Source organism: Lepisosteus platostomus, chromosome 26, assembly GCF_059453375.1.
Source record: "Lepisosteus platostomus isolate fLepPlt1 chromosome 26, fLepPlt1.hap1, whole genome shotgun sequence".
Taxonomy (NCBI): Eukaryota; Metazoa; Chordata; class Actinopteri; order Semionotiformes; family Lepisosteidae; genus Lepisosteus; species Lepisosteus platostomus.
The window spans coordinates 4782145-4805242 of record NC_142636.1 but is presented as its reverse complement, the minus strand read 5'-3'; the positions used below and the strand labels follow the sequence as shown (position 1 = coordinate 4805242).

General features: G+C 38.0%; 1 protein-coding gene across 3 annotated transcripts in view; it reads right to left on the bottom strand.

Moving 5' to 3' along the window:
• The window catches only part of LOC148639749 (uncharacterized), a 99528-nt gene that overhangs the window by 75014 nt on the left and 1416 nt on the right, over nucleotides 1–23098 (bottom strand). For 2 of the 3 annotated variants that reach the window (XM_088620664.1, XM_088620666.1), the window contains exons 2-3: nucleotides 18815–22117; nucleotides 15160–15276 (exon numbers count right to left, since the gene is read on the bottom strand). In XM_088620664.1, the coding sequence (XP_088476790.1) occupies nucleotides 15160–15276; nucleotides 18815–22117 (3420 nt within the window). The remainder of the gene's footprint in view (nucleotides 1–15159; nucleotides 15277–18814; nucleotides 22118–23098) is intronic. The other variant, XM_088620667.1, reaches the window with a different exon arrangement.

Sequence of the window (23098 nt, the reverse complement as noted above, 5' to 3'; positions counted from 1 at the left end):
CTCAGAAAGCTAACAATGATTTAACAGAGAATTTAGTCTGGGGTAATGAATAACCATTTATTTAGCCAAATAATTTAAGTAATTATCATGTCATAACTAAATAAAATATATAAGATTTTTATCTTTTATATAATGTATTCTATATACAGTATGTAATAATAAAGTATACATTGTGGTGTGGCAGCAAAGTAGTAGTAGAGGAGTTTATTGCCATATGAACATATACATTGGAATTCTTATTTGCGCTGATCTCTCGGGACAACACCACACAATGTAGACAATAGATGCAGTGGTTAGCATTGCTGCCTTCCAATGCCGGGGCCCTGGGTTGAATTCAAGACCTGGGGTGCTATCTACAGTACATTCATTTGAGTTTCCTCCAGGTGCTGCAGTTTAATCCCACAGTCCAAAGACTTACTGGTAGGTTAATTAGCTTTTTAGGAAAACTGTCCCTAGGTTCGGCCAGTGTGTGCATGTCTGCATTTGTGTCCATTTGTCTGCCCTGCAATGGACTGGCATCCTGTCCAGGGTGTACCCTGCTTTACACCTGTTGCTTGCTGGAACATTCTGGCTCCCTTGTGACCCTGAATTGAAAGAAGCCATTAGAAAATGGATGGATGGATCAAAGTGTGGTGAAAAAGTAAGTACATCCCCTTTTTATTTTTATTTAACATATATAGATATATTTAACCATCACTTAGTCCACACCAAGTCTTAATAGTAGATACAATTAACCTAATTTAACAAATAACACACATATATTCTACTCTGCCTACTTTTTATTAGAGGTGTATGTTTCAACCACATTGTTTATATATTCAGATATTATATTCATCCATCCATTTTCTAATTGCTTTATCTAATACAGGGTCACAAGGAGAAATAGCTAAATGAAGGACATTCACTTTTTCTTCTTAAGTTACTCCAGTGTAACTTTGGTCTTGTACTGTTGATCATTATCCTGCTAAAAGGTAAAATTTCAGAGCACTTTTGCAGACCGAAGCAGGTTTGACTCTATGATTTGCTTGTACTTTGCTCCATCGTGTTTCCCCTCAATCTTGTCAAGCTTCCAAGCCCCTTCCTAGTTTTCCAAGTAATGAGAAACATTGTGTCTCAAGTTTGGAGAGCCAGCCTGATCTAAGTGGTACGACACACCTTCAACTGCTTAATGCTTGACTTCAGTACGCTTAAGCCTCCTTGGTCTTCATGCTTGAAATTAAGTACCCGATTGAGGGACCCTACAGAGACAACTACTGTATACAGTATTTGTTCTGAAAGAAAGTAAATAACTATTATCGCATACAGAGGCCATTCAACTAATTGTGTGATTTGTTAAAGTAATTTTGTGCACTTGGACATATTTCGATTTTCCAAAGCAAAAGGAATGAATACTTGGATCCTTTTCTTTACTGTTAAGTGTGTTTTTCCAGACAATTAACTTTCACCCATAAATGTTTTATTTTGACCAATTTTGGATTAAAAAAATACATACATCATTTACAATGGAACAAAATAGTTCTGTGACAGGTCAGCATCTGAAGTGACTACTACTGCTAGTGGCAGCCAAAAGGGGGCGCTCACCCTGCTGTCCATGTGGGTCCTAATGCCCCAGTATAGTGACTGGGACACTATACTGTAAACAGGCGCCGTCCTTCGGATGAGACGTAAAACTGGGGTCCTGACTCTCTGTGGTCATTAAAAATCCCAGGGTGTTTCTCGAAAAGAGTAAGGGTGTAACCCTGGTGTCCTGGCCAAATTTCCCATTGGCCCTTACCTATCATGGCCTCCTAATAATCCCCATCTATGAATTAGCTTCATTACTCTGCTCTCCTCCCCACTGATAGCTGATGTGTGGTGAGCGTTCTGGCGCACTATGGCTGCTGTTGCATCATCCAGGTCTATGCTGCACATTGGTGGTGGTGGAGGGGAGTCCCCATTACCTGTGAAGCGCTTTGAGTGGAGTGTCCAGAAAAGCGCTATATGAGTGTAAGCAATTATTATAATTATTAAAAGCCCTCTAACAATTATACATATGCTCAATAGTTGTTAATTAGTTATTTATTAAATTCTTTTGAATTATTAGTGACCAGTCTCTGAACTGGATTAATGTTTGGTCTTTAGTGCATAGACATTGAAAAAGAGTTATATGATGTGTTTATTTCAGATAATTTATTATTGCACAATTTTTTTTCTTGTATATTTGACCTCTATGAGAATCAGTATATTTTACATTGTTCAAATAACTTGTGCTTTGTGATAGAATATAATCAAAATCATATATAAGAAGTCATGTAATTATGTGGAAGATGGTTCAAATGAGAACCTTTAAAAAATAGTTCCTGGCACTGCAGTAGTGGAAGTGAAGATGTTTTCATTACAGACAGCATCATTCTATCATAGTCTCATAAATGTCTTGTTTTCCCCTGTTCATTGTCAGATTTGTAGAACATTTTCATTAGTCTTCCAGGTGTACTTTGGAAGCCAAAACAAAACAGTTCATTCTTCTAACACACTACAGACTACTGAGTGAAACATTCCTTCTAGTTCCATTTTAAAGATTTGTTTAATGACTTTTTCTTTGTTTTGAATGTCAATTAGTTCATGGTTCTTGTGTTTTCTGAATGTAACAGTTAAGGCTCCTAATCTTGTTTAGGTTTCAACCATGAAGACCAAGGAGGTTGTTCCTTGCTTAATGTGGTAAATAAAAAGTTGCCAAAAATTCATATGGATTTCAAAGCTATTGAAATAAAACAGTCTTAATTGTAAAGAAAGAACTAAACTTATTTTCCTTAATATTCCAAAGAAAAAAAATGAATTAAACAAAAACATTTATACATTTATATAACTAAATTAAACTACATAACTAAAATGTGACTTAACTTAATTTGTCTGAAATTGCAGTTTGGTTGACTAAAACTAATTGAATCAACTAAAAGAGCAATTTTAGTTAAATTTAAGTAATCTAGATTAAATTAAACGCACTAATCACGCACTAATCACTAATGTCTAATATATCTTATGTGTATGTCCAATACACATTTTAATTGACTTGACTATGACTAAATCAAAAACTGTTGACTAAATTAGCACTGGCTTCCACGGTTACCTTAGTGAAATGATCAGATCTTCATTTGATCTGTTTAACTACTTCCATAAATCCTTCTAATATGTTACATTAATGTGGAATCATGTGACAAAAAGGAAACTTTAGCAGCTAAAATATCCTAAGCATAAAAATGTTTCCAATCATTATTAACAATAATAATTAATAAATAAAAACAAGGTACACAACTATAACTTAGTTGTGCACTTCACTTGCTTCACTTGTTCTTCTGAAGTCAAACCTTTCCAATGTCAGAACACCCTTCCAGTGGCATTTTTGCAATTATTTTGGAAAACTGGGATGATTAATGGAAAGATTGAGTGCCCAATTGATAGGGGGATAGGTGTACTGATCAGTAACCTGTGTGTATTCTAATGGACCTGGGTAGAATAAGAGAGCAATCATAGGCTGTATGCCACCATCCTGGGCCTGACATAACGTGCTAATTTTAATTTAACACTTACAATGTTCAAATGGGAAACAATAAACGTAGAGTAGACTTGAACAACATAAGTTCTATAAATTTTTCTTTTTCTTTTTATACCCCTCCATCACCCCCTCAACTTTGGAAGACATCTTTATTATTTAATTAACCCATGTTTGTCTGGGGCTTCAGCACGATTACAACACCCTCAAGCTTGCATCGTGAAAAACAACATATTAATAATAATTTCACAAAGCATTGCACATGCAAATGATCTCCAATATTCTCTAACTACATACATTAAATTTGTTTTCACAGCTGTGAAGCAGCAGTGATTTTTTGGAAAAAGCATTAATAACCCATGACTTACCACAGTAATGAAATTGTGCAAAGACCATAATTGAACCTACACCTCTACCACTTGTTTACAAGAAACTTTGAGAAACAAAATCAAAACTCACCACAACAACCTACAGTATATATTGTAAGGAACTAGACAATCTTTTTTAAAATTGTGTACTTCAAATCCCAATTGAGTAACACATTTATCTTAAGACCATATTTTGATGATGAAGAATAAAAAAATGTGCTATATTCAATGTCCAAATACTGCTAATTTTCCATTTTTACAGAAAAAAAAAGATTTTAATCTAAAGTAGTATACATTGGACAAGGCCTGGTAAAAACACTGGGTACCTGCAGATGCTAGAATTTGAAACAAAATACTCAAGGAAAGAAAATGAAATGGGTGTGTTGTTTTTGGGATATTTCTTTCTAGTGTGTTTACTGAGTTGTCAAGTCCGCCAGTAGATAGAAACTAGGACCCTGGGTGGGGTTGGAGTAAGGGGTTAAAACAAGAGGGAGTATCCAGTAACCAAAATCCAAATCCTAAAGCAGGTCCATAGTCAAATGGAGGGGAAAGATCAGTTATCCTAAAGGTCAATTAATGGTGAGTGAACAAACTAAGAGAAGAGTTGAGCTCTGCAAGTAATCCTCAAGAGTGAGCATGGAAAGGCTAAAGTCGGGAGGAAAGTAGAAAGTGGAAAAGGGTTGTGATCACTGCACGCTGGAATGTGGCAGCGAGTGTGTGGACCCGTGGTGACTCTGAAATGAGTAAGACATGTAAGAAATCAGATGTTTCAGACTTGATACTCAAGTGGTTAATTCAATCCCCAAGCCAGGCCTGTACTGTCTATACTTTGTATATGATTCAAGATGTTGAGGGCACATGCATTAATGGAATTTACTTTTGGAGGGCTGGGTACACTTTTCCTTTCCTTTTCCCCTTTCTTTCTTTTCCTTTATACATACTTGTTTGAATTGGTTTATTTTACCTTCCTGACTACATGCAATATTTTCATATTAATTCTGTGAATCAGATTTATTGACCCATTCCACCCATTCCATGTAGGTAAAAAATGTCAAAAATATGATTCTTCTGAGTTCATACTTTGAACTTGGATAGATCCCCATGATATAAATAATAGCTGTTAATGAGATTGATATATCCAGGTATATGAGAGTTATTTGGTAGTGTAGCTGTCCAAAAGGATTGTATATTCTAGCATTCTCATAAGAAGTGGACAAACTGGTATAAGTCAGCATTTCTTTCTCTCAAGGGTTCACAGTTCAGTAATAAGCTTATATATCCAATACAATTGAAAAAGGAGAGAAAGATGCAGCCATTCAAAACGAGCGGGGTACGCTGGGGTAAAATGCGGTGGGCGTGTCGCATCGCAACACGTCATAATGCGTCATACTGTATAATACCACAGTTATGATAATAGTATCCGGAATCACTGCCAGGAGGAGCTAATAAAGCCTCGTGTACAGCATTTGAGCTGTCACCAGAAAATGCATGGTTTCAAATCCTGTTCACTGCTGAAGGACAACCTTTTTCCAATTATGAATGTAAGTTGTAAACTCTTTAGACTTTTCTTAATTTTAAACTGTGTATTACAGCATGTTAATCATTAAACATTAAAATGTCGGTATATTTTATAAAAGTAAGATTGCTCAGTTGGACAAAAGAACACAACCTACCACCTTTAGTAATAAAATATTATTTAAATAATAAATATTTTGATTATGCAGAAATATTTTATGCATCAAAGTCTTTATAGAAGATATTACTAATAGTATTAATAATGAATGACCTTGGACAGGCTGTAAGCTAAAAGTATTACCATGGTCCACTTGCTTTGTAACCATCTTTGTAAACAAAAGGACTTTTTCATTGACAAAAAGTAACACCACAGCATTTCGTTGATCCGATCACATACAGTGGTGTGAAAAAGTGTTTGCCCCCTTCCTGATTTCTTTTTTTTTGCATGTTTGTCACACTGAAATGTTTCAGATCATCAAACAAATTGAAATATTAGACAAAGATAACACAAGTAAACAAAAAATGCAGTTTTTAAATGAAACTTTTTATTATTAGGGAAAAAAAAATCCAAACCTACATGGCCCTGTGTGAAAAACTGATTGCCCCCTAAAGCTAATAACTGGTTGGGCCACCCTTAGCAGCAACAACTGCAATTAAGTGTTTGCAATAACTGGCAATGAGTCTTTTACAGCGCTGTGGAGGAATTTTGGCCCACTCATCTTTGCAGAATTGTTGTAATTCAGCCAGATTGGAAGGTTTTCGAGCCTTAACCGCTTTTTTAAGGTCATGCCACAGCATCTCAATCGGATTCAGGTCAGGACTTTGACTAAGCCACTCCAAAGTCTTCATTTTGTTTTTCTTAAACCATTCAGAGGTGGACTTGCTGGTGTGTTTTGGATCATTGTCCTGCTGCAGAACCCAAGTGCTCTTCAGCTTGAGGTCACAAACAGATAGCCGGACATTTTCCTTCAGGATTTTTTAGTAGACAGCAGAATTCATGGTTCCATTTACCACAGCAAGTCTTCCAGGTCCTGGAGCAGCAAAACAGCCCCAGACCATTACACTACCACCACCATATTTTACTGTTGGTATGATGTTCCTTTTCTGAAATGCTGTGTTACTTTTACACCAGATGTGATGGGACACACACCTTCCAAAAATTTCAACTTTTGTCTCGTCAGTCCACAGAGTATTTTTCCAAAAGTCTTGGGGATCATCAAGATGTTTTCTGGCAAAACTGAGACGAGCCTTTATGTTCTTTTTGCTCAGCAGTGGTTTTCGTCTTGGAACTCTGCCATGCAGGCCATTTTTGCCCAGTCTCTTTCTTATGGTGGAGTCATGAACACTGACCTTAACTGAGGCAAGTGAAGCCTGCAGTTCTTTGGATGTTGTTGTGGGGTTTTTTCTGACCTCTTGGATGAGTCATCACTGCACTCTTGGGTAATTTTGGTCGGCTGGCCACTCCTGGGAAGGTTCACCACTGTTCCATGTTTTCGCCATTTGTGGATAATGGCTCTCACTGTGGTTCGCTGGAGTCCCAAAGATTTAGAAATGGCTTTATAACCTTTTCCAGACAGATAAATCTCAATTACTCTGTTTCTCATTTCTTCCTGAATTTCTTTGGATCGCAGCATTATGTCTAGCTATTGAGGATCTTTTGGTCTACTTCACTTTGTCAGGCAGGTCCTATTTAAGTGATTTCTTGACTGAGAATAGGTGTGGCAGTAATCAGGCCTGGGTGTGGCTAGAGATATTGAACTCAGCTTTCCAAAGATGTGATAAACCACAGTTGATTTATGTTTTAACAGGGGGGGGGGCATCACTTTTTCACACAGGGCCATGTAGGTTTGGATTGTTTTTTCCCTTAATAATAAAAACCTTCATTTAAAAACTGCATTTTGTGTTTACTTGTGTTATCTTTGTCTAATATTTCAATTTGTTTGATGATCTGAAACATTTCAGTGTGACAAACATGCAAAGAAAAAAGAAATCAGGAAGGGGGCAAACACTTTTTTCACACCACTGTATTCATTTCCAATCATACAAAGTAAGTTTTGAGAATCTCCGATTCACCATGCCTTTCATATGCTCATAAACTATATAAATTGTATACTTTGTGAAAAGTTATAATGTTTTAACCTTTTCTGTGAATACGCTCGTTATCATAGTAAACAAAAGCTTACTTTTAGAATTTGATTAATAGGGAATATAATATGGAATCGCGTATCTAAAGAAATTAATAACGATATAATTATATCTATGTACTGTAGCTCAAATTATCACAGTAGTACACTTTCTTTGGATATGTCTACTTTAGTTTCCTTTTCTTTCACTACTTTCCATGTGATTACATCTGTGGCGTAATGGCTTAAGCGTGTGCCTTGTATTTCTCAGCTTGGGTGTTTGAACCCAGCTGTCACCATGAGAATTCTTTTAACAAATAAGCATTTCTTTCAAAAACTTAAATAACAAATATTATGGCCACAATATTCCCAATATCACAACATGTTCGAAGTTAAGTGGGTTAAGTGATTACCATTTTCCATGAATACTTGCCCTCGTTATTGCAGTTAGAAACTCATACTTTTTAGAATTTAATTATAAGGGAATATAATATGGAATCACGTATTTAAAGAAATTAATAATTATATTAATTTAAGTATCTAAATATATGCATTTATATAGCTGGTAGCATTACTGTATTCCACTTTCTTTGTAAAAACATTTTATTTTTAAGTTGACTCATTCATGCATGATGAATTGTGAGAGAGTGATATATGGAGACAAGATGGAGGCTTCTTGTCAAAACAACATTCCCCAAAATGCAGTGGGAAATTGGCGTTTTAGTCTTGTAACAAATTGTCACATTTCACATCCTTGCAAAACAATTATAACATTCTCATCCAATCTAAGGTTTGATGTTTTTTTTTATTTTTAAACCATGATCTTGACATGCAGGTGTGAAGTAGAGTTAACAGCTTCAGATTTAAAAGGTTATTAATATCTTCAGTGTCGCATTAACATTGGAATGTTCTTCCAAGTGTAAAAAGAGGCGATACACAACATGTGTCCTGTTTTCAGTTTGCAGACCGTCCAAAATCATTTATTATGAATAATATCTTCCATAACACTTTTCACAGGTGTAAATCCACCTATTTTCTAACCACTTTATCCAGGACAGGTGACAATTTCACCTCTCTCTTTTCCCTCTGCCTGTCTGACTTTTTTTTATCCATTCTGTGCTTGAATCGAAGCGGGTGAGAAAGTAAATCAATATAGCTTTTAAAATCATACAATTATACATCCTGTATTTATATGGTTTGTAGCTCAAATCCTGCTTAACTAAAAATTAAACACAAGAAGAGTATTTTTGGACAATGTTGTGAGGCTCTGGCAGAAGTTCTCTGTAAACTGAAGAGTTATAGAGGAGACACATTGTGTATCACCTATTTTTACACTTGTAATGCTGAATACAATGAAAACTGTGTGTCCATGTAGCCATTTCGGGTGATTTGCTGAAGGAGCTACAGGTTGGCTATTTAGCAGTCTTATTGCCTGGAGGTAGAAGCTGTTCTGTAATCTGTTGGACTTTGACCGAATGCTTCGGTACCATTTACCGGACGGTAGGAGAGAAAACAGTTTGTAACTGGGATGACTGGGGTCCTTGAGAATTAACCTGGACTTCTTAAGACATCTAGCTGAGTAGATATCCTGGATGTTTGGTAGCTCACAACCGCTAATGAGCTGCGCTGACTTCACCACTCCCTGCAGTACTTTGAGGTCCTGGGCGGAGCAGTTCCTATACCAGGCAGTGATGCAACCAGTCAGGAAACTCTCAATAGTGCACCTGTAGAAGCTGGCCTGGATATATGATGGCGTGCCAAACTTCTTTAGCCTGCAGCGAAAGAATAGGCGTTGCCATGCTGTTTTGACCATGATGTTGGTGTAGTGGGTCCATGCTGCCAGGGTTTCAACCTCCTCCCTGTACGCAGACTCTTCACCATCTGTGATCAGGCCAATGACTGTTGTATTGTCCGCAAATTTAGTTATGCCTGGTGTCACAATCATGGGTAAATAAGGAGTAGAGGACAGGGCTAAGCACACAGCCTTGGGGGGCTCCAGTGTTTCGAGTCAGGGTAGATGATATGTTGGTGCCCACCCTCACCACCTGCAGACTTTCCGTCAAGAAGTCCAGGATCCAATTACAAAGGGAGGTGTTCAGTCCCAGGTCTTGGAGCTTGATGGCAAGCTTTGAGGGCACTATGGTATTGAATGCTGAGCTGTATTCAACAAACAGCATTCTCTCATATGTTCCTTTCTTATCCAGGTGTGAGAGGGCAGTATGGAGGGCAGTGGCAATAGCATCCTCTGTTGAGCTGTTCTGGTGATACGCAAATTGCAGTGGGTCTAGGGCGTCAGGCAGTGAGGAGGTGATGTATGCTTTGACGAACCGCTGGAAGAACGTCATGATAACTGATGAGTGCAACGGGAGGTAGTCTTTCAGGCAACTGACTATGGGTTTCTTAGGAACAGGGACAATGGTGGTTTTCTTAAAGCAGGAAGGAACTATAGACTGAGCTAGAGAAAGATTGAATATGTCTGAGAAGATATCTGCCAGCTGGTCTGCAAATGCCTTCAGAACATGGTCTGGGATAGCATCAGGGCCAGGAGCCTTGTGTGGATTGGTCTTTTTAAAAACCTTACACAAATCCCTTCTGGATATGATCAGTATGTTTCCGTCTTGGATTTCTGGAATCCTCCTGGCTGGATCTGCGTTATTGACCTCAAACCGAGCATAGAATGAATTTAGCTCATCAGGAAGGGAAGCAGACTGTTGTGTGATATAGCTGGGTTGCGTTTTGTAGTTTGTAATGGTGCGTATACCACTCCACATGTTCTATGTGTTGCAGCCATGATATTATGAATCTAATTTAACTCTGTAGTTGTATTTAGCTATTTTGATGGCTTTCCTGAGGTCATATCTGGATTGTTTAAATCTATCCATATCTCCAGAATTGAAATCAGCTGTCCTAGCTTTAAATTTGTCGCGCATCTTGCCATTTACCCACGGTTTCTGATTTGGATATGTGCGAACAGTAATCCTGGGAACCACGTCTTCAATGCATTTGTTGATGTAGCCAGTAACATAGTCCATATACAGATTGGTATTATTTCTGGCAGCTTTGCGGAAGATCTGCCAGTCAGTAGTAGCAAAACAGTGACTTAATATAAAATCCAATTCATCCGACTAATGTTGAATGGTTCTTAACGCTGCCCTCTCCTGTTCAACCTTCTGCTTATAAACGGGAAGTAGCAGAATGGAGGCGTGATCGCATTTGCCAAAAGGAGGTTGGGGGAGGGCTTTGTAGCCATCCCGGAAGGGAGTGTAAACATTGTCCAACGTGTTTGTTCCTTGCGTCGGGGAGTTGATGTGTTGATGTAGATTAGGCATTGTTTTCTTCAAATTTGCACTGTTAAAATCACACGCTATGATGAATGCCCCCTCAGGATGTGTACTCTCGTGTCTGTTAAGGTGACAGTGTAGTTTATCCAGTGCCCTTGTGAAATTTGCCTGCGGTGGAATATACACCACCGAGAGAACTACCGATGTGAACTCCCTCGGTAGATAGAAAGGGCAACATTTTATTGTCAGATGTCCACAAGATGTGTAGAGCATGATGTTGAAATAATCTCCACATCTGTGCACCTGGAATTGTTTACCATGAAGCATACCCCACCTCCTTTGATCTTACCCGAATCCATTTTTCTGTCCCGACTGTGAATAGAAAATCCTCCCGGGAGGATAGCAGAGTCCAGAACAGATGGGTCAAGCCAGGTTTCTATAAGCTTCAGCACATTGCAGTACTTGATGTGCCATTGGAAAGCAAGCCTTGTGCTTGTTCATCCAGTTTTTTGTGCAGTGACTGAACATTAGCAAGAAGTATACTCAGGAGTGGGGGACGATTGCTTCGTTGCCTCAATCTTACCAGAACGCCTGCCCATTTACCCCACTTCCTACAATGCCGTCTTATTCCCAGTACAGGTACAGGTGAGACACCACAGTCCAGATAGTTGGCAGTAATTATTGGTGTAGATTTAACTGTGGTGTAATATTTAACAATATTTGATCTTATGTCCATAAGTGTTTGTCGGTCATATCTAATCACCGAGCAAACAGTATGTGCGGTTAGCAGTACGAAAAACAACAAAAAATAAAGAAATAGACAAGGACGAATGGGAGGTCACAGGACGGCAGCTTTCCCTGTCGGTGTCATCTTTGGGCACTAATAACTTTAAATTAGCAAAAATGTATTTACACATTCTTTGCATTGACCTTCCTTTATTTATTTCACACACTGACTTAAAGAATATTAAAAGAAGTATTAGAACTAGAAGAACGTGTATAGGAACAATATCCTAGGAAGTGATCAGCATTAACTAAAAAAAGGTAGGACTTACCTAACTTTAAGAGTTCTTTGATTAACAACAATTATAATGGGTACACACAATATTATATGATTCATCAGAGAGCTTTTGATAGGGTTCTGCATAAAAGATTTTCGTATTTCTGGCTGTGGGCATTTAATAATTCCTACACTTGGACTTCTTGACACTCCATTCAAAGTACTTTGCAGGTAATGGGGATTCCCTCCTACTCCACCAATGTGCAGCCCCACTCGGATGATGCAACGGCACCTAGAGTGCACCAGTACACTCACCAGGCACCAGCTCTCAGTGGGAAGGAGAGCAGAGTGATGAAGCCAGTTCAGAGATGGGGGTTATTAGGAGGCCATGACTGGTGAAGGCCAGGGGCTACGACACCAGGGTAACACCTTTCTTTTCGAGAAAGAGTCTGGGATTTTTAATGACCACAGAGAGTCAGTATCTCAGTTTTACATCTCATCCAAAGGATGGCGCCTTTTTACAGTATAGTGACTGTACTGGGGCATTAGGAGCCACACAGGCTGCAGAGTGAGCGCCTCCTATTGGTCCCACTAACACCTCTCCCAGCAGCAGCCTTAGCGTTCCCAGGAGTCTCCCCTCGAGGTACTGACCAGACTCACACCTGCTGAGCTCCAGTGGGTTGACAGTTGTGAGCTGCAGGGTGATATGACTGCTGGCAAATTTCAGCAAATGCAAGTTTCCATTGAGAATAGGTTATTATAAAAAGGGGGTACGGGTGGGTGGTGAATACTCATTGTTGGGATAAGTGATTCAATGAAGGTACCAAAAGGACCTGTACTAGGAGAACTACTCTTCATAATTTCTAAGAATAATCTACATTGAAAATCCTCCCAGCATTGACAGTTAATCCAGCTGCTTTCTTCAAAATGAACACTAAAATATGAAGCAGAAGGCTGAGGCAGAAACTTGAAATATGATTTCCACTGTGCAAATTTGTCATAATACAACTCACTGTTTAAGAATGAAGAAAAAACTCCATCTGGTACTAAATCAATAATCAAAGGTTGCAAAAGAGAGGAAACCATTAAGCCTATTTTGCCTTTTTGGTAACCAACAGTTAACTAATCAAAGGATCTCATCTGACTCGCTTGAAAGAAGCCAGGGAAATCTGGTTTTGACAACACGGCTGGGTAATTTGTTCAATACTCTCACAACTCTTCCAGTCAAGAAGTGTATTTTCTTCTCAGTTTCAAATACATGTCTACACATGTGGGGCTCCCTGAGGCGCGGCTCTCTCTGCCTCCTGTCACACTGCGGAGAAGAGCCGAGGGCAGACCTGCAGCCCCGCTCCGCCGCTATGTGGAAATTGAATAATTTCAATCCATTTATGTAAAAAAAAGACTTTCCCCCGAAATATTTTCACAAATTTTCACGAAGTTTTCTTAATTCCAATGTGTTTAAAATTAAATGAAATAGATATCTATTTCTATAATAGAATGTATATTATATTCTAAATGTAACACCAACAGTTTCACAAATCCCTGGCTATGATTGTAACAGAAGCACATATTGTGTTGAACTTAGTCCTTTAGATTAACAGCAGATAAATCTTATCTGAAGAGTAAAAGAGAAACTCAACTTATCTCTCAACAGAACCAGGGACAATACAGTAAAGGTTCAGTTTTTAACAGCTTTGAGCAAAACAAAAAAAGAATGCTGACTTTTCATTAGCTGCTCTGTACTTTGAGTTGGAAAATCTGTTGTTTAATGGAAACTGCAATACAAGCACTCCATGTGGCAAGATAAACAGAAGATTGACAATAACATATCTAGCTTAATCTTTGAGCTAGATATGTTTCATGGAATCTTTCATAGAATGTTTGTAATTTGCCTAGTAAAAGTAATTATTTTGAGTGATTGCATGAACTAATTGATTTTAGCTTTTACCAACATACCTTTGCCAACATACCTTGGGACAGCTGTATCTGCAGTTTCTAAGATGTAAAAGATTATGTAACAAAGTATGAAGTACAAAATGTATTCTCTAACTTTCTCCCATATTATACTAATCTTTAGCAAATTGTATTTGTAAAAAAATACCAATGACTAGTAGAAAAAGATGCAAACGTACAAAAAACCCAAGATTTTACCAATGAATAGTAGAAGAAGATGCAAACGTACATAAAACATACAAAAAAACCCAAGATTTTATCTGTTTTTTTACATTGAATTACAAAAAATACATTATTTGCATGGTCTTTATTTAGAAAAGATGGGACTTACCTAACAAAATTTGAGCAACCACCAATGGTAAAGGATACATGATTTGTTTAGATTTTACAAGGTTCCCCATAAAAGACTAATTTTCAAATTGCAGGCAGTAGACATTTAGGGAAACAAGTATTTGCATTAACAATTAGTTATTAAATAAAGAACCATGGAATACTATTCTTCCTAATATACTGTATATAAAAATACAAATGATTAATTATATATTACTATAAAGTAACACTAATCAGACCTGATTTTAGTATTTTGGGTGCAGTTCACTGCACAGATGAGCAACCTATCCACTCCAGGGTAAATTGAAGGAATACAAACTTCTCAGTCTTGAGCAAACATTACTCAAGCCCTGACAACTATATCAACTCAGAGGTACTAACAAAGTCATTCTACTGAAAACCAGTGGATTGAGCAGGAAAACAAGCCAGAGAGCAAGTAGAAAATATGTAGAACTCGAGAAAGAAAGCCTTCTCTCCCACGGCCCTCTGGGAATAATGAAACAAGCTACCCACCCATGTTGTTGAAGCCATTACTTTGTCTTTCAATAAGCAGCTAGATGAGGTCCTTGGATCAATTAGCTACAAGTTACCAGATGGAATGGGCTAGAGAGGCCAAGAGACTTTTCATCTGTACCTTTTCTTATAAGGAATATACTGTATAAGAATTTATCAAATATAAACATACAATACAGTCTTAGGCAAGAAAGCTATATTATGGATCTATTTATTAGGTGTGAGACAAAGGGAGATGACAAGTGGCTGGAAGAACACAGAAACAATTGCCATCTGCTTGTCACCCTAGGGAAATTGTATGCAAAAGAATACACACTATGTCAACAAAAGATAAATACTCCACATTGAGAACAAGTGCATGAAAATGAGAACTAATTCAATGCAAATTAAGTTACGATATATATTTCTGAGCTGCATTAAACCAAAAACGTGAAAATTAAGAGTGCATAAAATGAGAACTACTCATTTGTAAAATAAAATGTATTAATAGATACTAAGGATTCTCTTTTAATTAATGAAGCTGTTAAGTATTAAAGCTGTCACATACCATTAAGTGTATTTGTCTTACACGTCTCATTCGAGTAACCAGACCATCCAATTACAATGGAATTGAAAGTCATTTCTCCACAGGTCATGTTGACTTTTCTAGCCACACAGAAGTATTCTATGGAAAAAAATGAATATAATACGTTTTAGCACTTAGTAAAAAAAATCAATTAATACAACCTTACGTAGAATATTGATGAGCAGAACATGCAATATTGTTTTGCATTACAACATTACAAGAATTGTAAGAGTCAAAGTAAATGGTTAGATTAATAATCAAAGAAAATAATAAAAAGTAAATTAATAATTAATTCAGGTTTTGTTACATCAGGTGCCTAGTCACCACAGCCAAGATGTTTTGCCTCGTCTTCTAGCCATAGAAATATGAGTGCTGCAGGGAAAATTCCAGAGTCACAGTCAGTAAGATAAGATAAGATCACTCTATGAACCATATACAATTTTCTTGTATTAGGAATTTGTCTTTTCACATACTTCAACTTGCTCTCCATGAGACACAGACAGGGAGAGAAGCTTGGGGTCACAGTGCAGGGTCAGCCACTTATACGGCACCCCTAGAGCAGTTGGGCAGGATACAAACTGGCAACCTTCTAGCCACAAGCACAAATCCTTAGCCAAAGAGCCCCCGCACCATACAAACATACTCACTTTAGCCAAAAAGAGAATGCTACTCCTGTTTGATTTTATTTAATTTTATAAGAAATTACTGAGTGGCTAATTAACCAGCAACAACAAAATCACTTACAAAATACAGAAGCCTTTCTGAATCTGCAGCAGCACTCCTTGATCTCGGAACAAAAAAACTCCACAAGCATCTTAGACACAGCCTTATACTGTATACTTTAAGCAGAGGTTTAAATGACAGCACCTTAGCCCAACAAGCAGTATCTGTGTTCAAATAGACCCCTGTAGACTATCTTGATTAACTTCTATCATCAGTAACCCACAGGAGACCTCTTCGACAATTTTACCCAATATTTTGTCATAGCTTTTTCAATTAATGATATGATAACAGAAGTAAAACATTTCTGAATGTCATAAATTATATTAATTTAATAACATAAATATATTATACGTACTGTAATGTACATAGCTGATAGTTTTAGCTCAAAATAAAAAAATGAACCAGAACAGTATTTAACCTTCTTCATAATTGTTTTTTTTTTCATCAAAATCTTTAACTCTGTAATTTACAGTGGTTATTTTGAAAAAGTGACAAGTTTGTTCTAACTATACAAAGTTTATTTACTTCATAAAAAGCTATAATGTTTTATTCTGATTTAATACCACTTGATAGGGAATATTAATATGAAATCATGTAACTAAAGACATTTTGGCTGCTAAAAATATCACTTGTAGCAACGAGTAATCAGCAAACAATTTAACTTTCAATTTTGATTATAAAAAATAGATTGGTTTTAAAACCATATGGTATCATATAGTATACTGTATATACAGTATCAATATGGTATACAATTACACTGCAGTTCATTGACTGTTTCAGTATATCTGTGGATATGATTTCAAGTGATTTGCATGTGTGGAACGTTGGGAGATGAGACCCAGTGGGTGTTTTGTTTTGATTATACTATGAATTAGTCCTTGAAGCAAACCATCCATGGTTTTGAAATTATAAAAAGAAATCGAACCTTTGTTGACTTTGCACAACAGAAAGGGATATTTTTTTGTGAATTATTGTACTACTTGCAAAGTAGCTGACTTTGACAAACTTAAACAACTACTTTTGCTTGAATAATTTAAAATCTGTTAGCCTGACTTTACTGTAGCTGTTATTTGATTGAGCAGAAAGTCACCTTGCTTTGTGCGGCTATGTTAGCAGATGGGTTTGTGTTAACACACTGCACCCTTTTGACTGAATTCCTATCAGCTTTATCACTTTTGTCTGTCTGGAAGATGAGGGATTGTTGCTGAAGGTATTGTCTTCCTTCCTGAATTTAATATCTGATATGTCCCCAGTAAACTGAGAGACTAAAGAAACCCGCTATTTCTCAAACTCCAATGTTGGGCGCATAATAAAATCCTCTTAGCTGAATACCATGATGGACACACTACAATTACTTGTAATACAAACCATAGTGCTATAATACCTGTAAAACAAAGGACCACTAAAAACTAAAACAACCCCAAGTGCATGTGACTGCCATGAAAAAAAATACTTGCTCCTCAAAATGAATCAAAGATCCTGGTCAAGCCCCCAAAAATGCTACATCCCCATTATAGTTAGTTAGGTGAAAGTGGGGAGCAACATAAAAGCTGGATTTAACACACTGCGTGGCTGCATCTGTAAATTGTAAATTGAACATATTGTAATGTGTTTGTTCTGATTTAAAGTATCAGTTAATATATAGTAATGTTAGAATGAAGCATCTTGTTCTTTGTAAACTATTCTGAATAAGTTCACCACTACAGGCTGTTTCACCTGTTTTTTTATTCTGTCACCAAATTAGAACATCAGGAAAACAGAATCTCAGTCTTAACTCTTGTTTTTTTTTTTGTTTTGTAAACCATTAAAATTCTTTCTGTGTGTTCTGTGTGTTTGGACTGCACATCTTTTTATTGATGCTGCTGATGTTTTGTTTTCTTTCAAACAAATGATGTTTAAAAGACTGCTATTTATATTTCTTTCACTAAGTTTATTTAAATAAAGTGCGATCTATGACATAGTTGTAACTTTAGAAAGCTTAGCTTTTTGTTTTTGCACAGTTATCAGTTCATCCTGCAAGAATTACAGTTCAGCACCCTGTCAGTATAATTATATATAGTATTTATTATATTTTACTATTAGAAAAAGAATATTTGGCTGGGAATCGAACCCAGGACCTTCTAGTTGGCGGGCAAAACTTCTGCCACTGAACCAAAGCATTACTTGCCCAGGATGTGTTAAATTAAAATCCACACAATTAACTTTATCCTTTTTATACAAGAGTCAATGAAACTAAAAGTATTTCATTTTCCAAAACCAGTACATCAAAACTTCACCAAAGTACCCACAACAAGTGACCATGTTAAAGAATTTAATGCAAAAAAGTGGAATATGCTACCACTACCAACTTTAAAATATATAAAATTTATATTCATAAATTAATCATGTTAATGATGTTCAGAACCTTATTTTTATTTTCAGCCACCAAACTGTCCTTTAGTTACATGATTCCATTTATGTATGCTTTAAATACATATTAAGTGTATTTAAAGTACTACAGCAGATTAAATGAAGCTAATGGTTTCACTAACATCTAAAGCACCACAAATGCCACCTACCAAACTTTGCCAAGAAATTCTTTGGACAATATACAAGAGCATGGTGAATTTTGCTGTGGCAATTATTTGTGAACCACAACCAGAATGGCCAAATCAGTACTTCATCTTCTAAAAATTATAAACTACAAATCTCTTACCAGATGAAAGATAAGGAACATTCAACTGCAGCTACTTATCAAGTTATGCACTGCAGTTAAGATGCAAAATAATTATTTTTAAATTCAGCTGCCCTGTTAGTAAATTACATTTCATTTATGAAAATGAACTTTTACAAAAGCTTAGCATTTATGTGTATGATGTCTCACATTATTTAATGGACACTGTAACACTGTATGAAGAAAGATTTGAATGCTTACCGTACTGACATGTATCTCCAAACCATTCATCAGGACAAAGACAGACCCCATTTTGAAGAACCCCGTTGTTCTTACATAAAGGCAGAGGGGGCAATGTTGTAAATGTTGAAAGTGTTGTTGGTAAAGTAAAAGAACTAGTGGTTGGGAAACTTATAGTAGTGTTAGTAGGAGAAAGAGAGTTTGTAGTGGTTGCAGTTTCAAATGTAACAATACCAGTGGAGTTATAAGTGGTGAGAGAGTGAGTGGTACTGTTTGTGAAAGAGACAAAAGTGGTGTTAGTTGGGATTTCAGTGGTTGTGTATTCACTGGAGTTATAGGTGGTTATAGTGCTGGTAGTAGTGGCTATGGGTAAAAGTGGGGTAGTGGTGGCTGAGGGTTCAGTGGTCGTGTCTCTTTGAGTGACAGAAGTGGAGTTATAAGTGGTGGGAGAGTGAGTGGTACTGTTTGTGAAAGAGACAAAAGTGGTGTTAGTTGGGATTTCAGTGGTTGTGTATTCACTGGAGTTAAAGGTGGTTGTAGTGCTGGTAGTAGTGGCTATGGGTAAAAGTGGGGTAGTGGTGGCTGAGGGTTCAGTGGTCGTGTCTGTTTGAGTGACAGAAGTGGAGTTATAAGTGGTGGGAGAGTGAGTGGTACTGTTTGTGAAAGAGACAAAAGTGGTGTTAGTTGGGATTTCAGTGGTTGTGTATTCACTGGAGTTAAAGGTGGTTGTAGTGCTGTTAGTAGTGGCTATGGGTAAGAATGGGGTAGTGGTGGCTGGGACTTCAGTGGTCGTGTCTGTTTGAGTGACAGAAGTGGAGTTATAAGTGGTGGGAGAGTGAGTGGTACTGTTTGTGAAAGAGACAAACGTGGTGTTAGTTGGAATTTCAGTGGTTGTGTATTCACTGGAGTTAAAGGTGGTTGTAGTGCTGGTAGTAGTGGCTATGGGTAAGAATGGGGTAGTGGTGGCTGGGACTTCAGTGGTCGTGTCTGTTTGAGTGACAGAAGTGGAGTTATAAGTGGTGGGAGAGTGAGTGGTACTGTTTGTGAAAGAGACAAAAGTGGTGTTAGTTGGGATTTCAGTGGTTGTGTATTCACTGGAGTTATAGGTGGTTATAGTGCTGGTAGTAGTGGCTATGGGTAAAAGTGGGGTAGTGGTGGCTGAGGGTTCAGTGGTCGTGTCTCTTTGAGTGACAGAAGTGGAGTTATAAGTGGTGGGAGAGTGAGTGGTACTGTTTGTGAAAGAGACAAAAGTGGTGTTAGTTGGGATTTCAGTGGTTGTGTATTCACTGGAGTTAAAGGTGGTTGTAGTGCTGTTAGTAGTGGCTATGGGTAAGAATGGGGTAGTGGTGGCTGGGACTTCAGTGGTCGTGTCTGTTTGAGTGACAGAAGTGGAGTTATAAGTGGTGGGAGAGTGAGTGGTACTGTTTGTGAAAGAGACAAACGTGGTGTTAGTTGGAATTTCAGTGGTTGTGTATTCACTGGAGTTAAAGGTGGTTGTAGTGCTGGTAGTAGTGGCTATGGGTAAAAGTGGGGTAGTGGTGGCTGAGGGTTCAGTGGTCGTGTCTGTTTGAGTGACAGAAGTGGAGTTATAAGTGGTGGGAGAGTGAGTGGTACTGTTTGTGAAAGAGACAAAAGTGGTGTTAGTTGGAATTTCAGTGGTTGTGTATTCACTGGAGTTAAAGGTGGTTGTAGTGCTGGTAGTAGTGGCTATGGGTAAAAGTGGGGTAGTGGTGGCTGAGGGTTCAGTGGTCGTGTCTGTTTGAGTGACAGAAGTGGAGTTATAAGTGATGGGAGAGTGAGTGGTACTGTTTGTGAAAGAGACAAAAGTGGTGTTAGTTGGGATTTCAGTGGTTGTGTATTCACTGGAGTTATAGGTGGTTATAGTGCTGGTAGTAGTGGCTATGGGTAAAAGTGGGGTAGTGGTGGCTGAGGGTTCAGTGGTCGTGTCTGTTTGAGTGACAGAAGTGGAGTTATAAGTGGTGGGAGAGTGAGTGGTACTGTTTGTGAAAGAGACAAAAGTGGTGTTAGTTGGGATTTCAGTGGTTGTGTATTCACTGGAGTTAAAGGTGGTTGTAGTGCTGGTAGTAGTGGCTATGGGTAAGAATGGGGTAGTGGTGGCTGAGGGTTCAGTGGTCGTGTCTGTTTGAGTGACAGAAGTGGAGTTATAAGTGGTGGGAGAGTGAGTGGTACTGTTTGTGAAAGAGACAAAAGTGGTGTTAGTTGGGATTTCAGTGGTTGTGTATTCACTGGAGTTATAGGTGGTTATAGTGCTGGTAGTAGTGGCTATGGGTAAGAATGGGGTAGTGGTGGCTGGGGCTTCAGTGGTCGTGTCTGTTTGAGTGACAGAAGTGGAGTTATAAGTGGTGGGAGAGTGAGTGGTACTGTTTGTGAAAGAGACAAAAGTGGTGTTAGTTGGAATTTCAGTGGTTGTGTATTCACTGGAGTTAAAGGTGGTTGTAGTGCTGGTAGTAGTGGCTATGGGTAAAAGTGGGGTAGTGGTGGCTGAGGGTTCAGTGGTCGTGTCTGTTTGAGTGACAGTAGTGGAGTTATAAGTAGTGGGAGAGTGAGTGGTACTGTTTGTGAAAGAGACAAAAGTGGTGTTAGTTGGGATTTCAGTGGTTGCGTATTCACTGGAGTTATAGGTGGTTGTAGTGCTGGTAGTAGTGGCTATGGGTAAAAATGGGGTAGTGGTGGCTGAAGCTTCAGTGGTCATGTCTGTTCGAGTGACAGAAGTGGAGTTATAAGTGGTGGGAGAGTGAGTGGTACTGTTTGTGAAAGAGACAAAAGTGGTGTTAGTTGGGATTTCAGTGGTTGTGTACTCACTGGAGTTATAGGTGATTGTAGTGCTGGTAGTAGTGGCTATGGGTAAAAATGGGGTAGTGGTGGCTGGGGCTTTAGTGGTCGTGTCTGTTCGAGTGACAGAAGTGGAGTTGGTGGGGATTTTTGTGTAATTGAAGCTAAAAATGGCTGGCAGTTTGGTGTTCGTGTTGGAAAGAGATACCGAGATGTTTAGGTTTGAAACTTTGATATCATTTCTTAGGGTATTGGTGGTAGTGGTAGATGGAAGGTGAGACATGGATTTGGTGAATGATGAAGAGTGAGGAGAAAGAGCGATATTAATTGTCGGTTCAGAGGAAATGAGATGAGTAGTGGGTAAGTTGTTTAAAAAAGGGATGGCAGTGTTTGGTAGAGCAGGAGAGGATGTAAAAGTAGGTGAAATTAAGGAAAATGAAGAGATGATTGGGGATGAAGGAGAGATAGTAGGTGTCACATTTTGGGGGTTTGAATAAGAAGTAGAGGAAGAGATTACACGAATGTGTAAAGCTGCCAAAAAAAAACATAAGAAGTTTTTTAGTGGAATAAACAGCAAAACCAATAATACTATTCAGATTGAATTGCTGCTCATAATAGTGTACACCGTGACATGCTTGATTTACATTGGCTAAATTAAATTAATAATTCAAACATGTCTTGCTAATATGGTGACCTACTGAGTTTTTTTTAACTCCCAGTAGATTATGTTAGCCTCTAGTTGTTAAAAGTTTAATTTTTTTGTAGTTTTGATCTTGCCAGTAACTAACAAGGTATTTTGCTCGATATTTGTGAGTACTGTGTGAGTGAGTGCATATATGTGTATAAAGTTGGGTTGGAATATTAAAATTCCGCTAGTGCTCTATATAACAAGGAATAACAAGGAATCCACATAAAATCCACATAACAAGAAGTCTACATAAAATGCATAGCTAAAGACTTCAGTAACTTATAAATTATATGTGTAGCACAAATTGATATTACATGCATTTAATACTCTGGTTTTGAAATAAGTCCAATTAAATGTAAACCAATAGGTGGAGTTCTAGGGGAGCTCTGCCCCTTCCTCTATCATTCAGTTATCTCTTTCCTATTTAAACCCTAACCCTGCTAACACACGTCTAGAGGTTTTTAATTCTCTCCTCCTCCCTCCTCCTCTTTCTTTCATGTTGCCTTTGCACCCAGGTTCCCTCTTGGGAGTCAGTGAAGCTCACTTCCCCGACCTCAGGATGGCAGTGCCACCTTGACCCTTTCTGGGGAGGTTCTCAAGTGCGAGCCAGAGGGGACCCCCGGCCACATTATTCTCTGGAACTCTAACTTACTAATTCTCGTTCCCTCGGTCCCCAGAGGGTTTATCCCAGTTGCGAGGCAAAACCTCAGAGCGACTCTCAGCGAGTCAGGGGACTTCTTCCACTTCCTTTTCAGTAGCTTTCTCTTCATTCTCAACCCTTCAAACAGCGCATCTCAAAGTGATTCCTCCAGTCAGGAGTTCTG